At 44.0% G+C, this 18,635-nt stretch overlaps 1 protein-coding gene across 2 annotated transcripts in view; it reads left to right on the plus strand.

Annotated features, from left to right (window-relative positions):
- Nucleotides 1-18,635, plus strand: part of ANKFY1 (ankyrin repeat and FYVE domain containing 1) — a 677,352-nt gene that overhangs the window by 146,193 nt on the left and 512,524 nt on the right. For both annotated transcript variants that reach the window (XM_078679681.1, XM_078679682.1), the window contains exon 3: nucleotides 3,138-3,256. In XM_078679681.1, coding sequence (XP_078535807.1) covers nucleotides 3,138-3,256 — 119 coding nt within the window. The remainder of the gene's footprint in view (nucleotides 1-3,137; nucleotides 3,257-18,635) is intronic.

An 18,635-nucleotide genomic window follows, 5' to 3' on the forward strand; every position in this document is an offset into this window, starting at 1 on the left:
AATGCCGGTCGGCAGACCACCCAAGTCTACCTGGGTGTCTTTAATCTCCACTGGAACGATCAGAAAGACGCAGTGGTGAATAGTCTCAAAACTTTCCTTAATGCGCTTGACCTCACCCAAATATGCGATAGACCAACACACGACAAAGGCTCGATACTCGATCTCATCATCGCCGAAGAGGACTCTATCCAACTGGAGGCGATCCAACCCTGTGACTGGTCAGACCACCACATTATCACCTTCTTTATCAATGAAAAAGTTAAACTTAACCCGGCTCAACCTACCAAATCCAAGACCTGGAAAAGGGACATGAAGAATCTTAACCCCAATACCCAGCCTCCCCACATCGGCAGTCTCCTCCTTCCCCCTTCAGGTGCCTCGGATGTTCTATCACTGACCAATCACTACCTTGACTCTATGAATTCAATAGTCAACGAAGTCGCCCCATTGCAACTGAAGAGAGTCTCCACCAAGATCTCTAACCCCTGGTATGACGGCAGACTCAATGATGACAGGCGTGCTATGCGAATGGCAGAGCCCACCTGGAGATCTGACCCCTCATCACTGCATCTCAAAACGCTTAAGAACAAGAGAAATGCCTACTTTAGGAAAATAAAGCGCGCAAAGTCTGACTTCTTTAGCCGCCAGCTGGACCAAGCTAAAAACAGGCCAAAAAAGCTGTTCGAACTAATCAAAACTCAAACAAAGACACAACCCTTACAATCAAACAGCACAACAAGCGACACCCCACACTGTGAAGCCTTCTCTGCTTTCTTTAAGCTAAAGACCGACAACATAAGAAATGACCTCATCATGGATGTAAGCCGATTCCCCAGCCACACCAGAATGTCTAACACTCAACTTAAAAATCATGCATCATGGTTGTCCTTCGACACCTACTCGGAAGAAGCAATACACAAACTGCTCTGCACCTTGAAGCCCTCTAATCACCTCATAGACCCCCTACCTGCTAATGCTGTAAAAGACTTCATCCCCCTGCTCCTCCCACTTTGGACCAAAATCATCAACAGCTCCCTTCAACAAGGTCTCATCCCAGACTCCCTCAAGGTGGGGCAAGTCACGCCTATTCTCAAGAAACCTACAGCTGACCCGTCTGACCTGAACAATTACCGCCCTATCACCAATATCCCCACCCTGGCCAAACTGCTGGAAAAATGTGTCCAACTCCAACTAACAAAACACATTGATCAATTTGACCTCCTCAACCCTCATCAATCAGGCTTCCGAGCGAAACATAGCACGGAAACAGCTATGACACACATTATTGGTGACGCCCTCCAAATCCTTGATCGCAATGAGTCCTGCCTCCTCATCCTTCTTGACCTCTCTTCAGCATTTGACACGGTCAAACACGAGAACTTACTGGAGCTGCTAAGCACTAGAATGGGTCTATCGGGAACTGTTCTCAAATGGTTTACTTCCTTCCTTCATAACCGGTCTCAGAAGCTCAAGATCGACAATGTGCCAGCAGATCTAGGTGTTCCACAAGGATCTTCCCTCTCCCCCACACTGTTCAACCTCGTCATGGAACCGCTCGCCGCCTTGCTCCAAGCATCCAATGTTCAATTCCATATGTACGCCGATGACACACAAATCTACCTAAAGCTACGATCCCCGGAAGATATCAAACTTCTGAATTCCACACTTAGTAACACTCAATCTTGGTTGGCCGATAATCACCTCAAACTAAACGCTCTGAAAACTGAGTTCCTACTCATCTCACCTCCGGCGAAAATTACCACCACCCAAACCTGGCTCAATAACCTAACAGCACTCCATGTCCAACCTACCATCGTGGATTCTGCGAAATCCTTAGGCATCACACTCGACGCCAAGCTCAACATGCAACAGCACGTTAGCAAAGCCACACAAGGAGCTAATTTCCAAATCAACCCACTGAGGAAACTTAAACCCTTCCTCCCAGCCAAAGACTTCCAAACTGCTGTACAAGCTTTAGTCATCCCTCGCATAGACTATGGAATTGTGGCCCTCAGCGGACTCCCGCGATCCACAACAGCACCCCTAAGAGCCTCCCTGAACGCTGCCGCGAGACTCATTACTGGCTCAAGAAAACATTCGCATATATCCCCAGACTTAAAATCTCTAAATTGGCTGCCTTTTGAAGCCAGAATACAGCTAAAAATTGCCGTTATGACACACTCGTCCGTGCACCACAAGGCACCCAACTACCTCGCTCAAAAGTTGTCTATACCAGGAGGTTCGAGATCCAATAGAAGTACAAAAAATCTACTCCTGAAACCTCGTAGATTCCGGAAAGAAAAAACATACAAGCGCTCCTTCTCAGGAATGGCACCCAGGATCTGGAATGCGCTCCCTCCTGAAACCAGGCTTATCTCCTCCACTGCACTCTTCAAGAAAGAGGTGAAAACCATCCTTCTGGCCAAGATCTCCTGAACTTTATAGGTGTTGGATCAGAGACTCTGCATCGCTTTGTATTATTGATCACCTGATTGTTTCTTGGCACTATATTCTTACTTGATTGTGACACTATTATGCTACTCCCCTACTATCGACCAATATATGATACACTTTAGTTTGTTGAATCACCCTCCCGATGCCCCCACCCCGTGTTCTCTCTATCCTAAGAAATTGGTATAAGTCATCCCTACATCCAAAGTTTACCTGAACTCTATTGTAGCGGGATCAATGACTTGCGCCGTCTTATATTATTTGTTACCTGATTGTATATCGGTATGTTTTCTTTACATTACTGTTATCCTATTATGTTAGTGACTATTATACTGCTCCCATTATGTCTGTTCAGTCCTGTTGCCCCTACCCCTGTCTCTGTGAAGCGCTCTGATATCTGTAAAGATCTTGTTCGCGCTATATAAAACTTTGAATAAATAAAATAAATAAATCAAGCATGAATATTTTTAGTGACTACATAAAATACATAGTTCATGGAAATTATTTTTTTTCTTTATCTTTCGTTAATCATGCTTTTTACCCCATTCGTTTAGCACTGATAACCAAAAAACAATGAAGTATTCTACCTTTTTCTATGTTCACTCTAGATTTGTGGGTAAAGCCTGCACTGTATTTGTCAATGATTTTTGAAGAGTGATTTTTTTTTCTGTTTTAATTTTCATTAGTGATTTGAAGATAAAGGTTGGTGACCAACATATAAATGCTCACAAGTTTGTTCTGGCAGCCCGCAGCGAGGCATGGAGCTTGGCAAATCTGGCATCAACTGAGGAACTGGATCTGTCAGGTTTGCTCCTATTTAAAATGTTACTTATGTGCAAGTCAGTACAGTTTTGTATTACAACAGGAAAACATTTTGGATTGCTATTTTAAAAAATCTTCCTGCTTCTAGACGCCCATTCATTTTTTCTGCTTCCCTTGCCCTAAATTTTGTAGAACGAAAGCAAGAGCTGAGCTGAGCTACAATTTACATTATCTTAGTAATTTTAAAACCGTGTCTAAACCTTTTTAACAATGAGGTTACAAAGATATTTAACTAGACTGTTATTTTTGCACTTCAGTCATAGTCTTCATATTGTGAGTAGGACATCGACACGTTAAATTTGTGTTTTCAAGAATATGTTAATGTAGGAATATTTATATAAAGCATTCTCCTCAATATTACCAAGCAACTTCCTTCCTCACCTTTTTGCTATTTCGCCTTGGCGGGCAGCAGTGCAGTATGTTATGCATTTGAAAAATCACTTCATCCATTAGATACTGCACATCTCCTTCGATGTTTCTACATCATTCCCCCAAGCCTATTTCCATTCATCTTCAGACTACACACAATGGAAATACCAGTATCTATACTCAAATAGATAGCTTACTTATTCCCCGGAAGAACACAACGAGCCAGGCTCTCGCTGTGCACTTCAGAACCCAAGGACCTCATCTGCATAGTCCTACAGGGATCATCACTCAGCCCCACACACTTCAACTTGTAAAGCGTGGCCAGTAGGATGAAAGTAATCTGCCTTAAGCTCAACGCCGACAAAATTGAAGTGCTGATCTTCGCGAATAAGCACTCACATAGGGACTCCAACTGGTGGCCCTCCGATCTTTTACCCACACCCACCCAACCAATCCCGCTTGGAACCAAGACCTCATGCTGGACACCAACCTTACCATGAAGTGCCAGGTCAATGTCAATACCTGTTCATGCTTCTACATCCTCCACATGTTAGACAAGATCTACAAGTGGCTCCCACTGGACAGCGGACATATCATCACACATGCCCTAATCACAAGCAGATTGGACTTCGGCAACACCCTCTATGCCTGCCTCCCAACAGATCTCCTTCATAGAGTTCAAAGCATCTAAAATGCCGCCACCAGACTCTGTTCGATCTCCTGCACCAAACCCACACCACTCCTCAGCTCCACTGAGTCCCCATCCAGAAGCGCTGCCAGTTAAAACTTCTCATGTACACATTCAAGTCACTACACAACATGGGACCCATCAGGCACCTTCGCTTAGCATCACTCTCCCTTGCGCACTCGATCATTCTAATACCAAGCCACCAAATCCTGGAATGACCTCCCCCAACACATCAGGGCCTTCCTCTCACTTCTTGAATTCCACAAGAAGCTGAAGACCTGGCTATTCAAATAGTCTTCTTGCGGGCCATCGAGATTGTCTATATTCTGGCCCAGCCTCACCACACACCTACACTGCGCCTGGGTACCCTCACGGGTGACAAGCATCGCTCTACAAGTCCACCTTTCATTACATTACATAGTATTTTTATGTTTCTATATTTTTATTGTTGTTACTGTTTATCAATCTGTACACTGGCACCAGAAACCATCAAAGGATGGGAGTCTGCTATAAGGCACTGCCAGGCCAGGCAAAAGGGGACAGAGAAATCTAGATCATGCATATGGGATCAGCAAAACAAAATGTATCTATAGCTTTTCTAAATTAGCTGGAATTGGCTGTGTGATAGATAGCTAATGGTAGCTTGTTCGAGAGCTGGGGCCTAGCAGACCTTTCTGATCTAGTTCTCTCCCACCGCTAGTGTATGATAAGCCCTCTTGGACTTTAGCTAGTTAACTCCTTTCAAACCTTTTGGTTATTTCATATTGGCTGACAGCAGCATAATTTGTTCACCTTCACTTTATTTCACTACATTCCTTCAGTTCTGCATGTCTCCCTCATGGTTCTACATTGTTTCTTTAAACCTTTCTTCAGTAGTATTTTCCAGTCTCTATACTTGTATTATTGTTTGTTTCTTTGACCAGCACCCTTGCCCAATGGTATTGTAGTGCAAGAGACCAGTGAACAAAGGGGAACAGCTAAAAGAGACCGTAATACTAGGAGAAACTTATCAGAGGAGATCAGCAAAATAAATGTCTACAGATCTTTCCTAATACATCTGGGAATGGTTTTCTGATGAAGACTTAGTGGTAGCTTTTTTTGAGAAATATTAAAAAATTATTAAATATTAAATAGTATATTTCTGATCATGTTCACACCCACCTCTAATGTATGATCAACCCTTTTAAATTATTATTGAGTTGTTACTCTCTACTTGAATTTATTTTATATCTCATTAGTTATTGTTTTAGTCACTTATTTGTCCCTACCACCACCAGCTGACTACGATCAGCATTAGTCTGAGGTGATCTGTCCAGTCTGCAATGTTTTTCTACACATTTATCTTCACAGCTGTAAGTAATCACTTGAATGTTATTCTGCAGGAGCATGGTTTTGTATTCCTGGTCCTGTTCTATTTTATGTTGCTCACCTTTTACAGTGGGATAAAACATGATGCTGATTGCGTGTTTACCATGTCTTGGGGAGAGGTTGCTTTATGGTTAGGAAAAGAGTAGGGGAATAACAAGATGGGCTGTCAAGAGGATTCTAAAAACTGGTTGGTTTTACAAGATGAGTTATTGGAAGAGCAAGGTTTTGTTGGTTGGCGCCTTAACTGGAAGATTACCCTTCAGTGAGATATTGTTTGAAGAGGAGGGTCTTAAATGCTTTAAAGAAGGGGAGGAGTACTTGTGTCTGGATGATTAGGATTGGTTTGAGATCCATACCGGAGGGCACAGCAAAAGGACTGGTGTTTGGTCTTCTGTATTTATTCCAAAGGCGGCAGTGCTTTGAACAGTTTATAGCATTCACTAATGTAGTTATTCACTGTGTTGTAGTTTCCCGCCATATAGATGATCAATGTAACATGGTATTCTTTCTACACACAAATGGACTTGTTTTACATTTTTGTTCCGCACAACCCTACTTTTCTTTGAGTTCTAGTTCAATTACTTGGTTTTCATAGCTGAAGCAATATCATGTTTTTTAACTCTGTTGCTATTTCAAACTGTTGGGAGTGTGTAGCTCACATAGTCAAGTCAAGTCAGGGGCATTTGTATAGCGCACAAATCACATCCTAGGAGTCTCATGGCGCTTGCAGCAGTCTCTGACAGAGAGGAGGAGCAGTTAGTTTGCAAAAAGCCAGGTCTTTATCCTTTTACGGAAACAGCCGTGTTCAGGGGGACACCATTTCTATACTTCGCCTCAGGTTACTGGAACCTGGTTGTTGGTCTTCGAACCAGTAAAGTTTGCCAGTGTCCTACTCCTACATTCTACGTACCGATGTTCACCAGATGGCAATTGTATCTTCTGATATTTTTGCTGTCCAACTGTCTGGTTTTGTTTTAGGGACCGATATTTTGGAAATCGGAATTGATCTGCTTATAATTTTGGACTCATTTTTCTGGGAAGGGTTTAGAATTTAAAGAATCCTTGTATTTGAATAAACAGTCAATTCAGAATATCTGTAAACCTGTGCATGCTTGCCGAAAAGAATTCATAGTGAAGTTTGGAATTACATCGGGTCTAGAGGACGTACCATAACACTGTTGCAGATTGGATTATGGCTGCATACTGCAGATTCAGGCAAGGGTTGTCGAAGGATTTATGACTCTCTATATGCTTTTGGGGGAATTGGCTGTTAAAGGAGTTTAGTCTCCATCAGGATCACGCCAACAATGGTTTTAAAGAATGCATGTGACGTTTCTTGACATACAGTTGTGTGCAGAAACATGTTGACATTGTAAGCATGAAGAGTCCTGCCCATGACTCTGGTATTTTTTTATCAAAAACCAGGGGTACATGAATACATATTTTTATTTTTTTAGTTGGGTCTTACTTTGTTGCACTACACACAAGATAATATTCTTCTCCTTTTTCTCACAGAAGTGTAGTGCAAAAAAAGGTGATTGGGGCATTGACGTAATAACGATGCCCTGCGCCTAAATAAAACTAGGTTACTGATTTAGGTTGATAACATAAATTATGTAACTTTGTTGGATGAGTGAACGACATGATGAAATAGGCCACATTATGTAGGTGACTGTTGTGTAACCTGAAAGACAAAGTAGATGTAAAGTTTATGATGTGGAAGTGGCATAGGCCTTACACACCAAGAAGACTGACATGTCTCAGTTACCATAAAGTCATTCTACTGCATTCTGTTTAGGAGAATGTGTGGTGATCTGTTTCAAATCAATCCATCCCACTACTGCCCCTTGAGTTGTTGCCTCTTGATTCAGAGCGAAAAGTGGCGCCGGGCAGCAGAGCTTCAGCATCACACAACCATCTGTGTGAGCAAAATTATAGGTCCTTGGCATACCACCATTATCTTAATGTGAGGGCATTAAGTTGCTGAGGTGCTGGGTTCAGATGCCCTGAATGAGTTTTAGTTCATTATGGTTCTCTGCTGCCACAAGAGGATCAGGATGAAGAACCATTGATGCAGAAACTATCTTGATGGAGCTGGTGTCCCTAGTGGAGCGCATATCTGTTACCTGCATACCTTACAAAATCTGGGGTGCAAAAATAATTTGTGTTACCAAATTTCAGTAGAACCCTCAAAACAAGAAACTGGAGCACGAGTGCATTACAAACATACTGTTGTCTGGTAACCAGCTATGGTCTGTGTTTGTGGTGGTGTGGCTACTCCTTTACTAACCCCTATATGGCCAGTAATTTTGTCTTGGGACTCGAATGGACGAGACTAGGTCAGATTCAGAGACCACCTTCAATATTCTTTACATGTTGGCTTGAAGAACCAATAAGATACACCCAATAGTAATTACAGTCACTTAGCCACACATTTAAGGACATGTTTTGTAGTGGTGCAGATTGTCAGTATTGAGTAGGAGGGTAGAAGGGCTTCTTGCAGACCTTTATTGTAGGCTAGCAGGTAGATAGCAGGTGTCTGTTAGGGCTTGATTTGAACTCTATAAAGAGAGGGCTAGTATATTGTTAGTTGGGTTGTAGCGTCAAGCTTCTTGTATATTTACACACAACAACATAAATTATGATAGGTCTTTCCTTATATTTAGGAATTTCAAATCGTACTGAAGCTTTTTCTCTCAGGCCATGCTGTACAATAATAAGTTAAATACTTTTGGTAACCATGTTTGTAAGGGTGACATCTCTACAGATTCTTAATCACGAGCACATCTTCGGTTACAGTTCTCATTATTTGATTGACATTGTCACGGTCTGTTGGCCTTGTGAGATGCCAGTGTGGCACTCAAAACTAAAGTGGCATCACCTAGTAATGTGACATCACGTTAAAACGGTTTCCACTGTCTCGGCATGAGGCTGGGATATTTCAGTGATTAAAAGTCTCCAGAGAGGATACAGCATAGGTCTGAACCAGTGTTACCAAAGGTTCATAAATATTTGTTGTCCTTCTGTTTAGTGCTCTCTCAAAGCCATTACTCTCTGACTGGAATCCCAAGGGAAACGCTATATGTTGGTCAAGCTGTGAATTTCAGGCAGGGATGGCTTCCTAACATAAAAGGAGGTGGTACGATTCCGCTGTGGAGATGGATGTGCATCTTACCCGTTTTGGGGGCGAGATCTTCTTGCATTTACTGGTCTTGATGACCATTAACCAGGACCTGTTAATTGTTGTTTATGGTTCATCCGCGCAGGCCCCCTTAGCCACCACCTCCTCTCTCAGACCCTTCTTACCTGGGGCCCATCTGGTACTTTACTGGATTGAGCATCATGACCTGGGGCCTATTGCCCTCCTGACTAGTCTTATCTGCCTGTGTTTTAACCTATGTTTGTGTTCGCTCCAGTATTATTGGGTCACACCCAGTAGGTCACCTTTTTAGGTCTCGCTGGAGACCTATTGCAGTTGAGTCGGCTCTCAACGGAGACAGGCCTGGGCACGAGCGCCGAGTGCATCTCGTGGACGCGCCCCCCCCCAGCCGTGCACATATCTTGCTCCACATTCACAGCGGCACACACACACACACACACACACACACGCGCACACACACACACACACACACACACACCACCCCCTTCCCCCCCCCACACCACACCCCACCCCACCCCACCCCACCACCCCCCCCCTTTACTTGAAGATAGTTAGATCTTACCTATTCAGGACTGCAATGGAAGTCCAAAGTGCAATCCCTGAGTGTAGCTTCTCGTTTTTTTGTAGCCCCATGCATCCAGAGTAAACTCCCTCTAGTCTCCGGGGTGAAATCTGGAGCTGCTTACAGGTTTCGGTCGAGCTGGCGATTCCTGTTGGGGTGGGGTGTAAAAAAAGGCATCAGGAGCTGGCCGCGCGCCGACAAGCGCTGTGAGCGCGTACGGCGCAGCATCAGCTTCCCTCGCGTTAGCACAGGACCTGTGCACGAGCCAGCCGACAAGCGCTGTGAACGCATGCGGTGGCGTGCGCTTGTTAAAAAGTGGTATAAAACTGAAGCACACTGCCCATCTGATCGAGCTCCGAGTTTGAAAGTCCAGCTGCGTGGTGGCCAGGCTCCTTACAGCTCCCTTCTTCCTCTTTGAAACCGAAGTCCCGGAGGCGGCTAAAGCGAGCGAGCGGCCGCCGCACATTCCGCGCGTTCCCCGGCCGTGACGTCACGAGGTTCGTTGTGCGCGCTAGGGCCCGGGACACAAAGTATTGCTTGCGCTTCCTGTGGACAGCGCTGTGCAGCGGAGCTTGGAGTCTCTCCTGGTGCTTCAGAGGACTGGACATTTCAACCCGGCAGAAGGCTTTCTCCGCCGCAAGAGCAGGGTTTGTTTAGGAGGTGGAATGTGAGGGGAGCTTCATTCAAACAGGTAAGCCCCGCTTTATTCGCACCAGTGGTCTCTTTTTCAGTGTGGTATGGCGCTGTGCTTGTTGTTTGAGAAACACCCTGCGCTGCCGGGTCTGTAGGGCCACCTGCCTCTTTGTTTGGGAGTCAGACTAGTGTCCCCTCGCTGGGCAGATCTGTGAACTGCTCCTGCAGCAGGGGATATACATCTACCCTTTCTGACTGGTGTCTGCACAACTGAGCACCTCACTCTGCTCCAGAAGTGTCCTTCTGTTGTGTCCCGGTGTTTCGCTTAGTTCTTGGCATTGCCAACGAGCACGGCTGTTTTTATATCACATTTTATTCCAAGTGCCACCAGTGCCTACGTAACATTTGTTCTTGTGCTTGAGTGTCCTCCTTATATTGCAGTATTATACCTCTGTTTATTTTGTACGCCTTTGTAACCGGCACACGTCACTTTTTCCTTCTGTAATGCACCGTTTGCTACCTCGTGTATTTTGTTGGCTCACGATTGTCATTTTTGCTTCATTTAATGTAACGTTTGCTTTTATATTTTGTTCACTTGTAATGTTCTCAGGTATCAGTTATGTTCCTACTGTGAAGCGCTCTGACACCTTCGGGTAAAGTCCGCGCTATATAAAAACGCATAAATAAAGACAATGTATGTGCACTGCCAATGCAGATACTTAGCAGGAGCAGTAGTGACGCATCTTAACGTTTTATTCTGTACTTTCTTCTTTTTCGGACTCTTCCCAAAACAACCCCGAGAGAATAGGGCCAAAGTCTTTTAAACGTTCAGAGTTTTATTTGGCACGTATTAAAATGTTGTTTTACCATCACCTTTAAATGCACAGTACTGAATGAGAAATGTCAGGCTCTTGTGTTAACCAGAGGGAGTGTAAAATGCAGATTGGACTCGTCAACCGAGGGGACGCTTGAGTTGTGGAAATCTGCTTTTCTCATTTGCCTGTTGGTCTTGTGTTTGCAGCAGGTTGGCTCAGCGTGTGTACCTGCACGCGTGCGTATTTAATGTCATCATGGCAAATAGTCCGTTTTTCCTGCGCACTGCAACCGTCCTCCTGTGCTCAGTTGCATTGCAGCGACAGAAGACGCTTTAATGTTTTTATTCTGTCACGGTATTAGCACGTGCTCTGCTGTAAACATCCCGCCATACCTTCCTGTCAGAGGACGGGTACATGGCCCAGTCGGATGCCAGATTGTTGTGTGTGAGTACATTTAGACAGCACGTTCCAACCAGACGTCGGTTGTTCGAAACTATGTCCACTTGTCTAGCAAAAGGACATATGTAACCATATTTTAAAACATGTATTCTGTGGATAAAATGTTTTGGATTTTTTAAATGCCAGAGTAATGTTTAGATCTTCAACAAAACAACCTCACCCAATGAATGATACTTTTGCTTTTCTTTCCAGTATAAAATATCCAAAAGAACATTCAACTTAAAAATAAGTTTGGGAATAAAGTTATGGTCATTTTGACATGACCCCAAAGTATTTGAGGCATTGATTTATGTATTTATTCTGATTAATCAAGTAAGCTGTGACGTAGCGGTACAAACCCAGCCGTGAGACTAGCGGCTTCTCTTGAGTTAGGCCTTATCCCATCTGCTTTAGACAGTTATTGTTGCTTGTGTTAGGTTTGATTGTTACTTAGGAGGCAGAGGGAGATTGTTGGGAACACACTACCTACCTGTTGACATCCACTCCAGCATTACATTCATAACCGCAAGAAAGCACGTGAACAGGGACACGTTATGACTTGTACCAGCCACTTTTTTCCAGGGAGGAAGGTGCTTGAGTCATTTTATGCCAAGGCGCTGTTCTAAACTCGCATTTGATTGATTGAGCTGCTTGTTGTCAAAACTTATACAATTCGTATTTTGTTGGAATATGGAGGTGGCATTCTCCTTGACTGTGTAAGTCTTGCACATTCTAAGCAGGTCTCACATGGCTACTTGGAAGACATTTTTTAAAGGCTGTTTTATTTTGAGTTTTTGTCATGTTTTGACACTGATTGCCCTACAGTGAATTGGTCTTCTGTTTTCTTAAGTATCTATTTTCACAACAACGAAAAGCACAGCAGATAAGCAGACGTGTATTTTTGACATCCTCAGGGGGTTTTGATTAGGTGTTTGCTGAAACTGGAGAGGGGGGTTCCAGTACTTCTATCCAAGCCTTCAGGATTCAGTATCCCCAGATTTGCACCAGCGTAGCTTAGTCACTAAAATTGGAGGGAGGAGTAAGTGTCATATTTTCCTGCTATCATGCTGGCATATATTAAAACATATTCTATAAGAAGCGGAGAATGGGGGGGGGCTTCTACTTAATAGATAATGTATTTATTGCCCCATGCTACGCTGCTGCAGATTTGCCATGGGTAGTCTTCTCCCTGTGTACATTTTTTTTTTTGTTTATTTATATAGCACACTGTTATCTCTTGTGTGGCCTTGAAGTGTTGCTAGCTCACCTTTGGTACCTTATGGGAGCATCCAACAGGAAGAGAGTAGGTTGGTTGGTCTATTGCTTTAGTCAGAATTGGGAGATTACAGTAGTGTTGTAGAAGGAACATTCAGTGTGGCGTGGCAGTTGCCTGTAACAGAAATGGTGTATAGTGGCATATCTGTGTGAAGAAGTGGGTATGTGTTGGTGCTTTGTGTGAGGAGGACCACAGAAGTATTCCGAGAAGTACACATTACTTAACAAGAAGCCTTCATTTGCTTCACTGAAGGCTTGTCACAAGTAGTGACTCTGGGCCCTACATTACTAATAACGGGGCTGACCTAAGGATGGCTAACAGGATAGAGAATGGATGAAGACTAAAAGCAAGGAAGCAGCCAATCACGGATAATATTTGCGTAAATCCAGGTCTGGAGAGAGTCTATACACCCAGTTGTAGAAGGAGACAAGTAAGTTTGCAGTAGGGACATAGAGCCCCCTCAGCTATTCACAGTTCTCTATACACACTGTACCTTGGTGTGGAATGAGTCCGTACACTGGATGTGCCAGGTGCACGAGACAGATGAGCAAGTGGCACTGCGTAGGTCGAACTGGGGTGTAGATTAGGACAGTAGTTCAGCACCAGGCCAGAGAGCTGGTGGCAAATCCAGACAGTATACAGATTATTACAGTATACCCTGGTGCTCAGTTGCAGTTCATTGTTAGAAATATCAAAAGCATTGGCATGCTTCCACGCTCTGCATGTGGGACCAATGCAGATTACACAATACCCATCGTAATGCAGTAGCTTTAAAGGCCATTTACTGGCTAAGGACACTGTTTATGGAAAGGTGTCTCCGGCAGACCTGCTACTGCATAGATGGTTTACGTTTACGCCAGCAAAGACTTGGTTGCTGGCCAGAGGACTCACTTAACCCCCAGGGAGTGGGGTTACTATACCATGTCGACATTCTTCATGATGGATTTATGATTTATACACACAAGATCCACACTTAAAAAAGAATTCTGGAATACACTAAATCTTGGACACAGTAATCTCGGTTGCCCTATACTGTGCAAATTTCACTGGAGTATTAACCCCTTAACTGCTGGGCCTTTTCCCCCCCAGTGCTGAGCCCTTTTTTGGCTATTTGTAGTAGTTCGCGATTAGGCCTCTGTAACTTTTTGACCACATAAGGGATCCATGTCATTTTTGCGTCCTTTTCTTCCAACATCATGGGGATTCTAAAGGTACCCAGGGTTTGTGGATTCCCTTGGAGGGGTCCCAGAAATTAACCAAAATATAGTGATTTTTTAGTTTTTTTCAGAAAAATGGGAAAAACGGGCTGCAAATGAAAGCCTCTGGGGTTTTCCCTGAAAAAGTTATCAAAAAAGGGGTTGTGGGGCTGAAATCTCCATTTTCTCAGCTTTTAGGGAATGACAGTCTTTTGTCAGAGAACCGACATTTTTCACACAGTTTTGGCATTTTTCTGGGACATAGCCTATTTTTGCTATTTTTAGAGCTTTCCACCTCCTTCCAGTTAATGGTAGAAATGAGTTCGAAAGCAATAATGGATCCTGGAAAGCTGTACATTTTCGAAAAGTAGACAAAATTCTGAATTCAGAAAGGGGTCATTTGTCTAAATCCATGAAGGTTTCTTTACAGAAACTAACAGGTAAATATTGGAATAATTGAAAATTTGTTGAAAAAAACAGCCTTTTGTCACGACGTTTTCACCTATAACTTTTTCTAATTTTGACAGCTCTTGGAAAGCAATATACTGTTACATCCGTTAGACCTTCCTGGTTGTGGGGATATATAGGACTTGTAGTTTCACCAAGAACCCGACGAACCCAGATCCAAAAACTGAGCAGCAACTTGCAATGGTATTTTTTTATTTACTGGGTATAGAGCACTTTGTCTTGGAAAATGTATACATGGAAAAATCTGTATGAAAGACACCTATGTATTTCTGAATTGGGTACAAATTATAGAGTTCAGAAACAGTATATAATTGCTAATTTTCAAAATTGGGAATACTCATACTAGCATGAGAATTATTGGTCATTTTTCAAAAATATTTTTTTTTTACACAATGTCTTTCATTGAAAGGGAGAAATGCATGAAAGCTCAATTGGTAATAACAGTTGATTTACAAATCTGAATTACCCCAAGTCTCCCGATAAAAACGGTACCTCACTTGTGTGGGTCGGCCTTGTGCCTGTGACAGGAAACAGTGCAAAATGCAACGTGGTCACACCTAAATTTTGCAGTTACAAATTGACCCTTTTTTGGCAAAGTGCCTACCTGTAGTTTTTGCACCCTAGCTCTGCCGGCACCTAGGGAAACCTAGCAAACCTATACATTTTTGAAAAGTAGACACCCAGGGGAATTCAGGATGGGGTGACTCGACTGCCTACCACCAGGTTTTGTTACCCAGAATCCCTTGCAAAGCTAAGAATTTGACAAAAAAAACACATTTTCTTCACATTTCTGTGGTGGAAAGTTCTGGAATCTGCGTGGATCAGCAAATTTCCACCCACCCAGCGTTCCCCCAGGTCTCCCGAAAAAAAAGGTACCTTACTTGCGTGGGTAGGCATAGTGGCTGCGACACGAAACAGCGCAAAACGCAACGTGGTAGCACCTCAATTTCCCAGTGAAATCTTGCGCTCTTTGGACAAAGATACTACCTTTTGTTTTTGAGCCCTAGCTCTGCCAGCACCTAGGGAAACCTAGCAAACCTATACATTTTTGAAAAGTAGACACCCAGGGGAATTCAGGATGGGGTGACTCGACTGCCTACCACCAGTTTTTGTTACCCAGAATCCCTTGCAAAGCTAAGAATTTGACAAAAAAAACACATTTTCTTCACATTTCTGTGGTGGAAAGTTCTGGAATCTGCGTGGATCAGCAAATTTCCACCCACCCAGCGTTCCCCCAGGTCTCCCGAAAAAAAAGGTACCTTACTTGCGTGGGTAGGCATAGTGGCTGCGACATGAAACAGCGCAAAACACAACATGGTTGCACCTCAATTTCCCAGTGAAATTTTGCGCTTTCTGGACAAAGAGACTACCTTTTGTTTTTGCGCCCTAGCTCTGCCAGCACCTAGGGAAACCTAGCAAACCTATACATTTTTGAAAACTAGACACCCAGGGGAATTCAGGATGGGGTGACTCGACTGCCTACCCCCAGGTTTTGTTACCCAGAATCCCTTGCAAAGTTAAGAATTTGACAAAAAAAACAAATTTTCCTCACATTTCTGTGGTGGAAAGTTCTGGAATCTGCGTGGATCAACAAATTTCCACCCACCCAGCGTTCCCCAAGGTCTCCCGAAAAAAAAGGTACCTCACTTGCGTGGGTAGGCTTAGTGGCTGCGACATGAAACAGCGCAAAACGCAACATGGTCGCACCTCAATTTCCAAGTGAAATTTTGCACTTTTTGGACAAAAAGACTACCTTTCCTTTTTGCACCCTAGCTCTGCCAGCACCTAGGGAAACCTAGCAAACCTATACTTTTTTGAAAAGTAGACACCCAGGGCAATTCAGGATGGGGTGACTCGCCTGCCTACCCCCAGGTTTTGTTACCCAGAATCCCTTGAAAACATAAAAATTTGACCAAAAAAACACATTTTCCTCACATTTCTGTGGTGGAAAGTTCTGGAATCTGCGTGGATCAACAAATTTCCACTCACCCAGCGTGCCCCCAGGTTTCCCGAAAAAAATGGTACCTCACTTGCGTGGGTAGGCATAGTGGCTGCGACATGAAACAGCGCAAAACGCAGCATGGTCGCACCTCAATTTCCCAGTGAAATTTAGCACGATTCGGACAAAAAGACTACCTTTTGTTTTTGCGCCGTAGCTCTGCCAGAACCTAGGGAAACCTAGCAAACCTATACATTTTTGAAAACTAGACACCCAGGGCAATTCAGGATGGGGTGACTCGCCTGCCTACCCCCAGGTTTTGTTACCCAGAATCCCTTGAAAACATAAAAATTTAACCAAAAAAACACATTTTCCTCACATTTCTGTGGTGGAAAGTTCTGGAATCTGCGTGGATCAACAAATTTCCACTCACCCAGCGTGCCCCCAGGTCTCCCGAAAAAAATGGTACCTCACTTGCGTGGGTAGGCATAGTGGCTGCGACATGAAACAGCGCAAAACGCAGCATGGTCGCACCTCAATTTCCCAGTGAAATTTAGCACGATTCGGACAAAAAGACTACCTTTTGTTTTTGCGCCGTAGCTCTGCCAGCACCTAGGGAAACCTAGCAAACCTATACATTTTTGAAAACTAGACACCCAGGGCAATTCAGGATGGGGTGACTTGCCTGCCTACCCCCAGGTTTTGTTACCCAGAATCCCTTGAAAACATAAAAATTTGACCAAAAAAACACATGTTCCTCACATTTCTGTGGTGGAAAGTTCTGGAATCTGCGTGGATCAACAAATTTCCACTCACCCAGCGTGCCCCCAGGTCTCCCAAAAAAAATGGTACCTCACTTGCGTGGGTAGGCATAGTGGCTGCGACATGAAACAGCGCAAAACGCAGCATGGTCGCACCTCAATTTCCCAGTGAAATTTAGCACGATTCGGACAAAAAGACTACCTTTTGTTTTTGCGCCGTAGCTCTGCCAGCACCTAGGGAAACCTAGCAAACCTATACATTTTTGAAAACTAGACACCCAGGGCAATTCAGGATGGGGTGACTCGCCTGCCTACCCCCAGGTTTTGTTACCCAGAATCCCTTGAAAACATAAAAATTTGACCAAAAAAACACATTTTCCTCACATTTCTGTGGTGGAAAGTTCTGGAATCTGCGTGGATCAACAAATTTCCACTCACCCAGCGTGCCCCCAGGTCTCCCGAAAAAAATGGTACCTCACTTGCGTGGGTAGGCATAGTGGCTGCGACATGAAACAGCGCAAAACGCAGCATGGTCGCACCTCAATTTCCCAGTGAAATTTAGCACGATTCGGACAAAAAGACTACCTTTTGTTTTTGCGCCGTAGCTCTGCCAGAACCTAGGGAAACCTAGCAAACCTATACATTTTTGAAAACTAGACACCCAGGGCAATTCAGGATGGGGTGACTCGCCTGCCTACCCCCAGGTTTTGTTACCCAGAATCCCTTGAAAACATAAAAATGTAACCAAAAAAACACATTTTCCTCACATTTCTGTGGTGGAAAGTTCTGGAATCTGCGTGGATCAACAAATTTCCACTCACCCAGCGTGCCCCCAGGTCTCCCGAAAAAAATGGTACCTCACTTGCGTGGGTAGGCATAGTGGCTGCGACATGAAACAGCGCAAAACGCAGCATGGTCGCACCTCAATTTCCCAGTGAAATTTAGCACGATTCGGACAAAAAGACTACCTTTTGTTTTTGCGCCGTAGCTCTGCCAGCACCTAGGGAAACCTAGCAAACCTATACATTTTTGAAAACTAGACACCCAGGGCAATTCAGGATGGGGTGACTTGCCTGCCTACCCCCAGGTTTTGTTACCCAGAATCCCTTGAAAACATAAAAATTTGACCAAAAAAACACATTTTCCTCACATTTCTGTGGTGGAAAGTTCTGGAATCTGCGTGGATCAACAAATTTCCACTCACCCAGCGTGCCCCCAGGTCTCCCGAAAAAAATGGTACCTCACTTGCGTGGGTAGGCATAGTGGCTGCGACATGAAACAGCGCAAAACGCAGCATGGTCGCACCTCAATTTCCCAGTGAAATTTAGCACGATTCGGACAAAAAGACTACCTTTTGTTTTTGCGCCGTAGCTCTGCCAGCACCTAGGGAAACCTAGCAAACCTATACATTTTTGAAAACTAGACACCCAGGGCAATTCAGGATGGGGTGACTTGCCTGCCTACCCCCAGGTTTTGTTACCCAGAATCCCTTGAAAACATAAAAATTTGACCAAAAAAACACATTTTCCTCACATTTCTGTGGTGGAAAGTTCTGGAATCTGCGTGGATCAACAAATTTCCACTCACCCAGCGTGCCCCCAGGTCTCCCGAAAAAAATGGTACCTCACTTGCGTGGGTAGGCATAGTGGCTGCGACATGAAACAGCGCAAAACGCAGCATGGTCGCACC

This window comes from Lissotriton helveticus, chromosome 3_1, assembly GCF_964261635.1.
Source record: "Lissotriton helveticus chromosome 3_1, aLisHel1.1, whole genome shotgun sequence".
In the NCBI taxonomy this organism is placed as follows: Eukaryota; Metazoa; Chordata; class Amphibia; order Caudata; family Salamandridae; genus Lissotriton; species Lissotriton helveticus.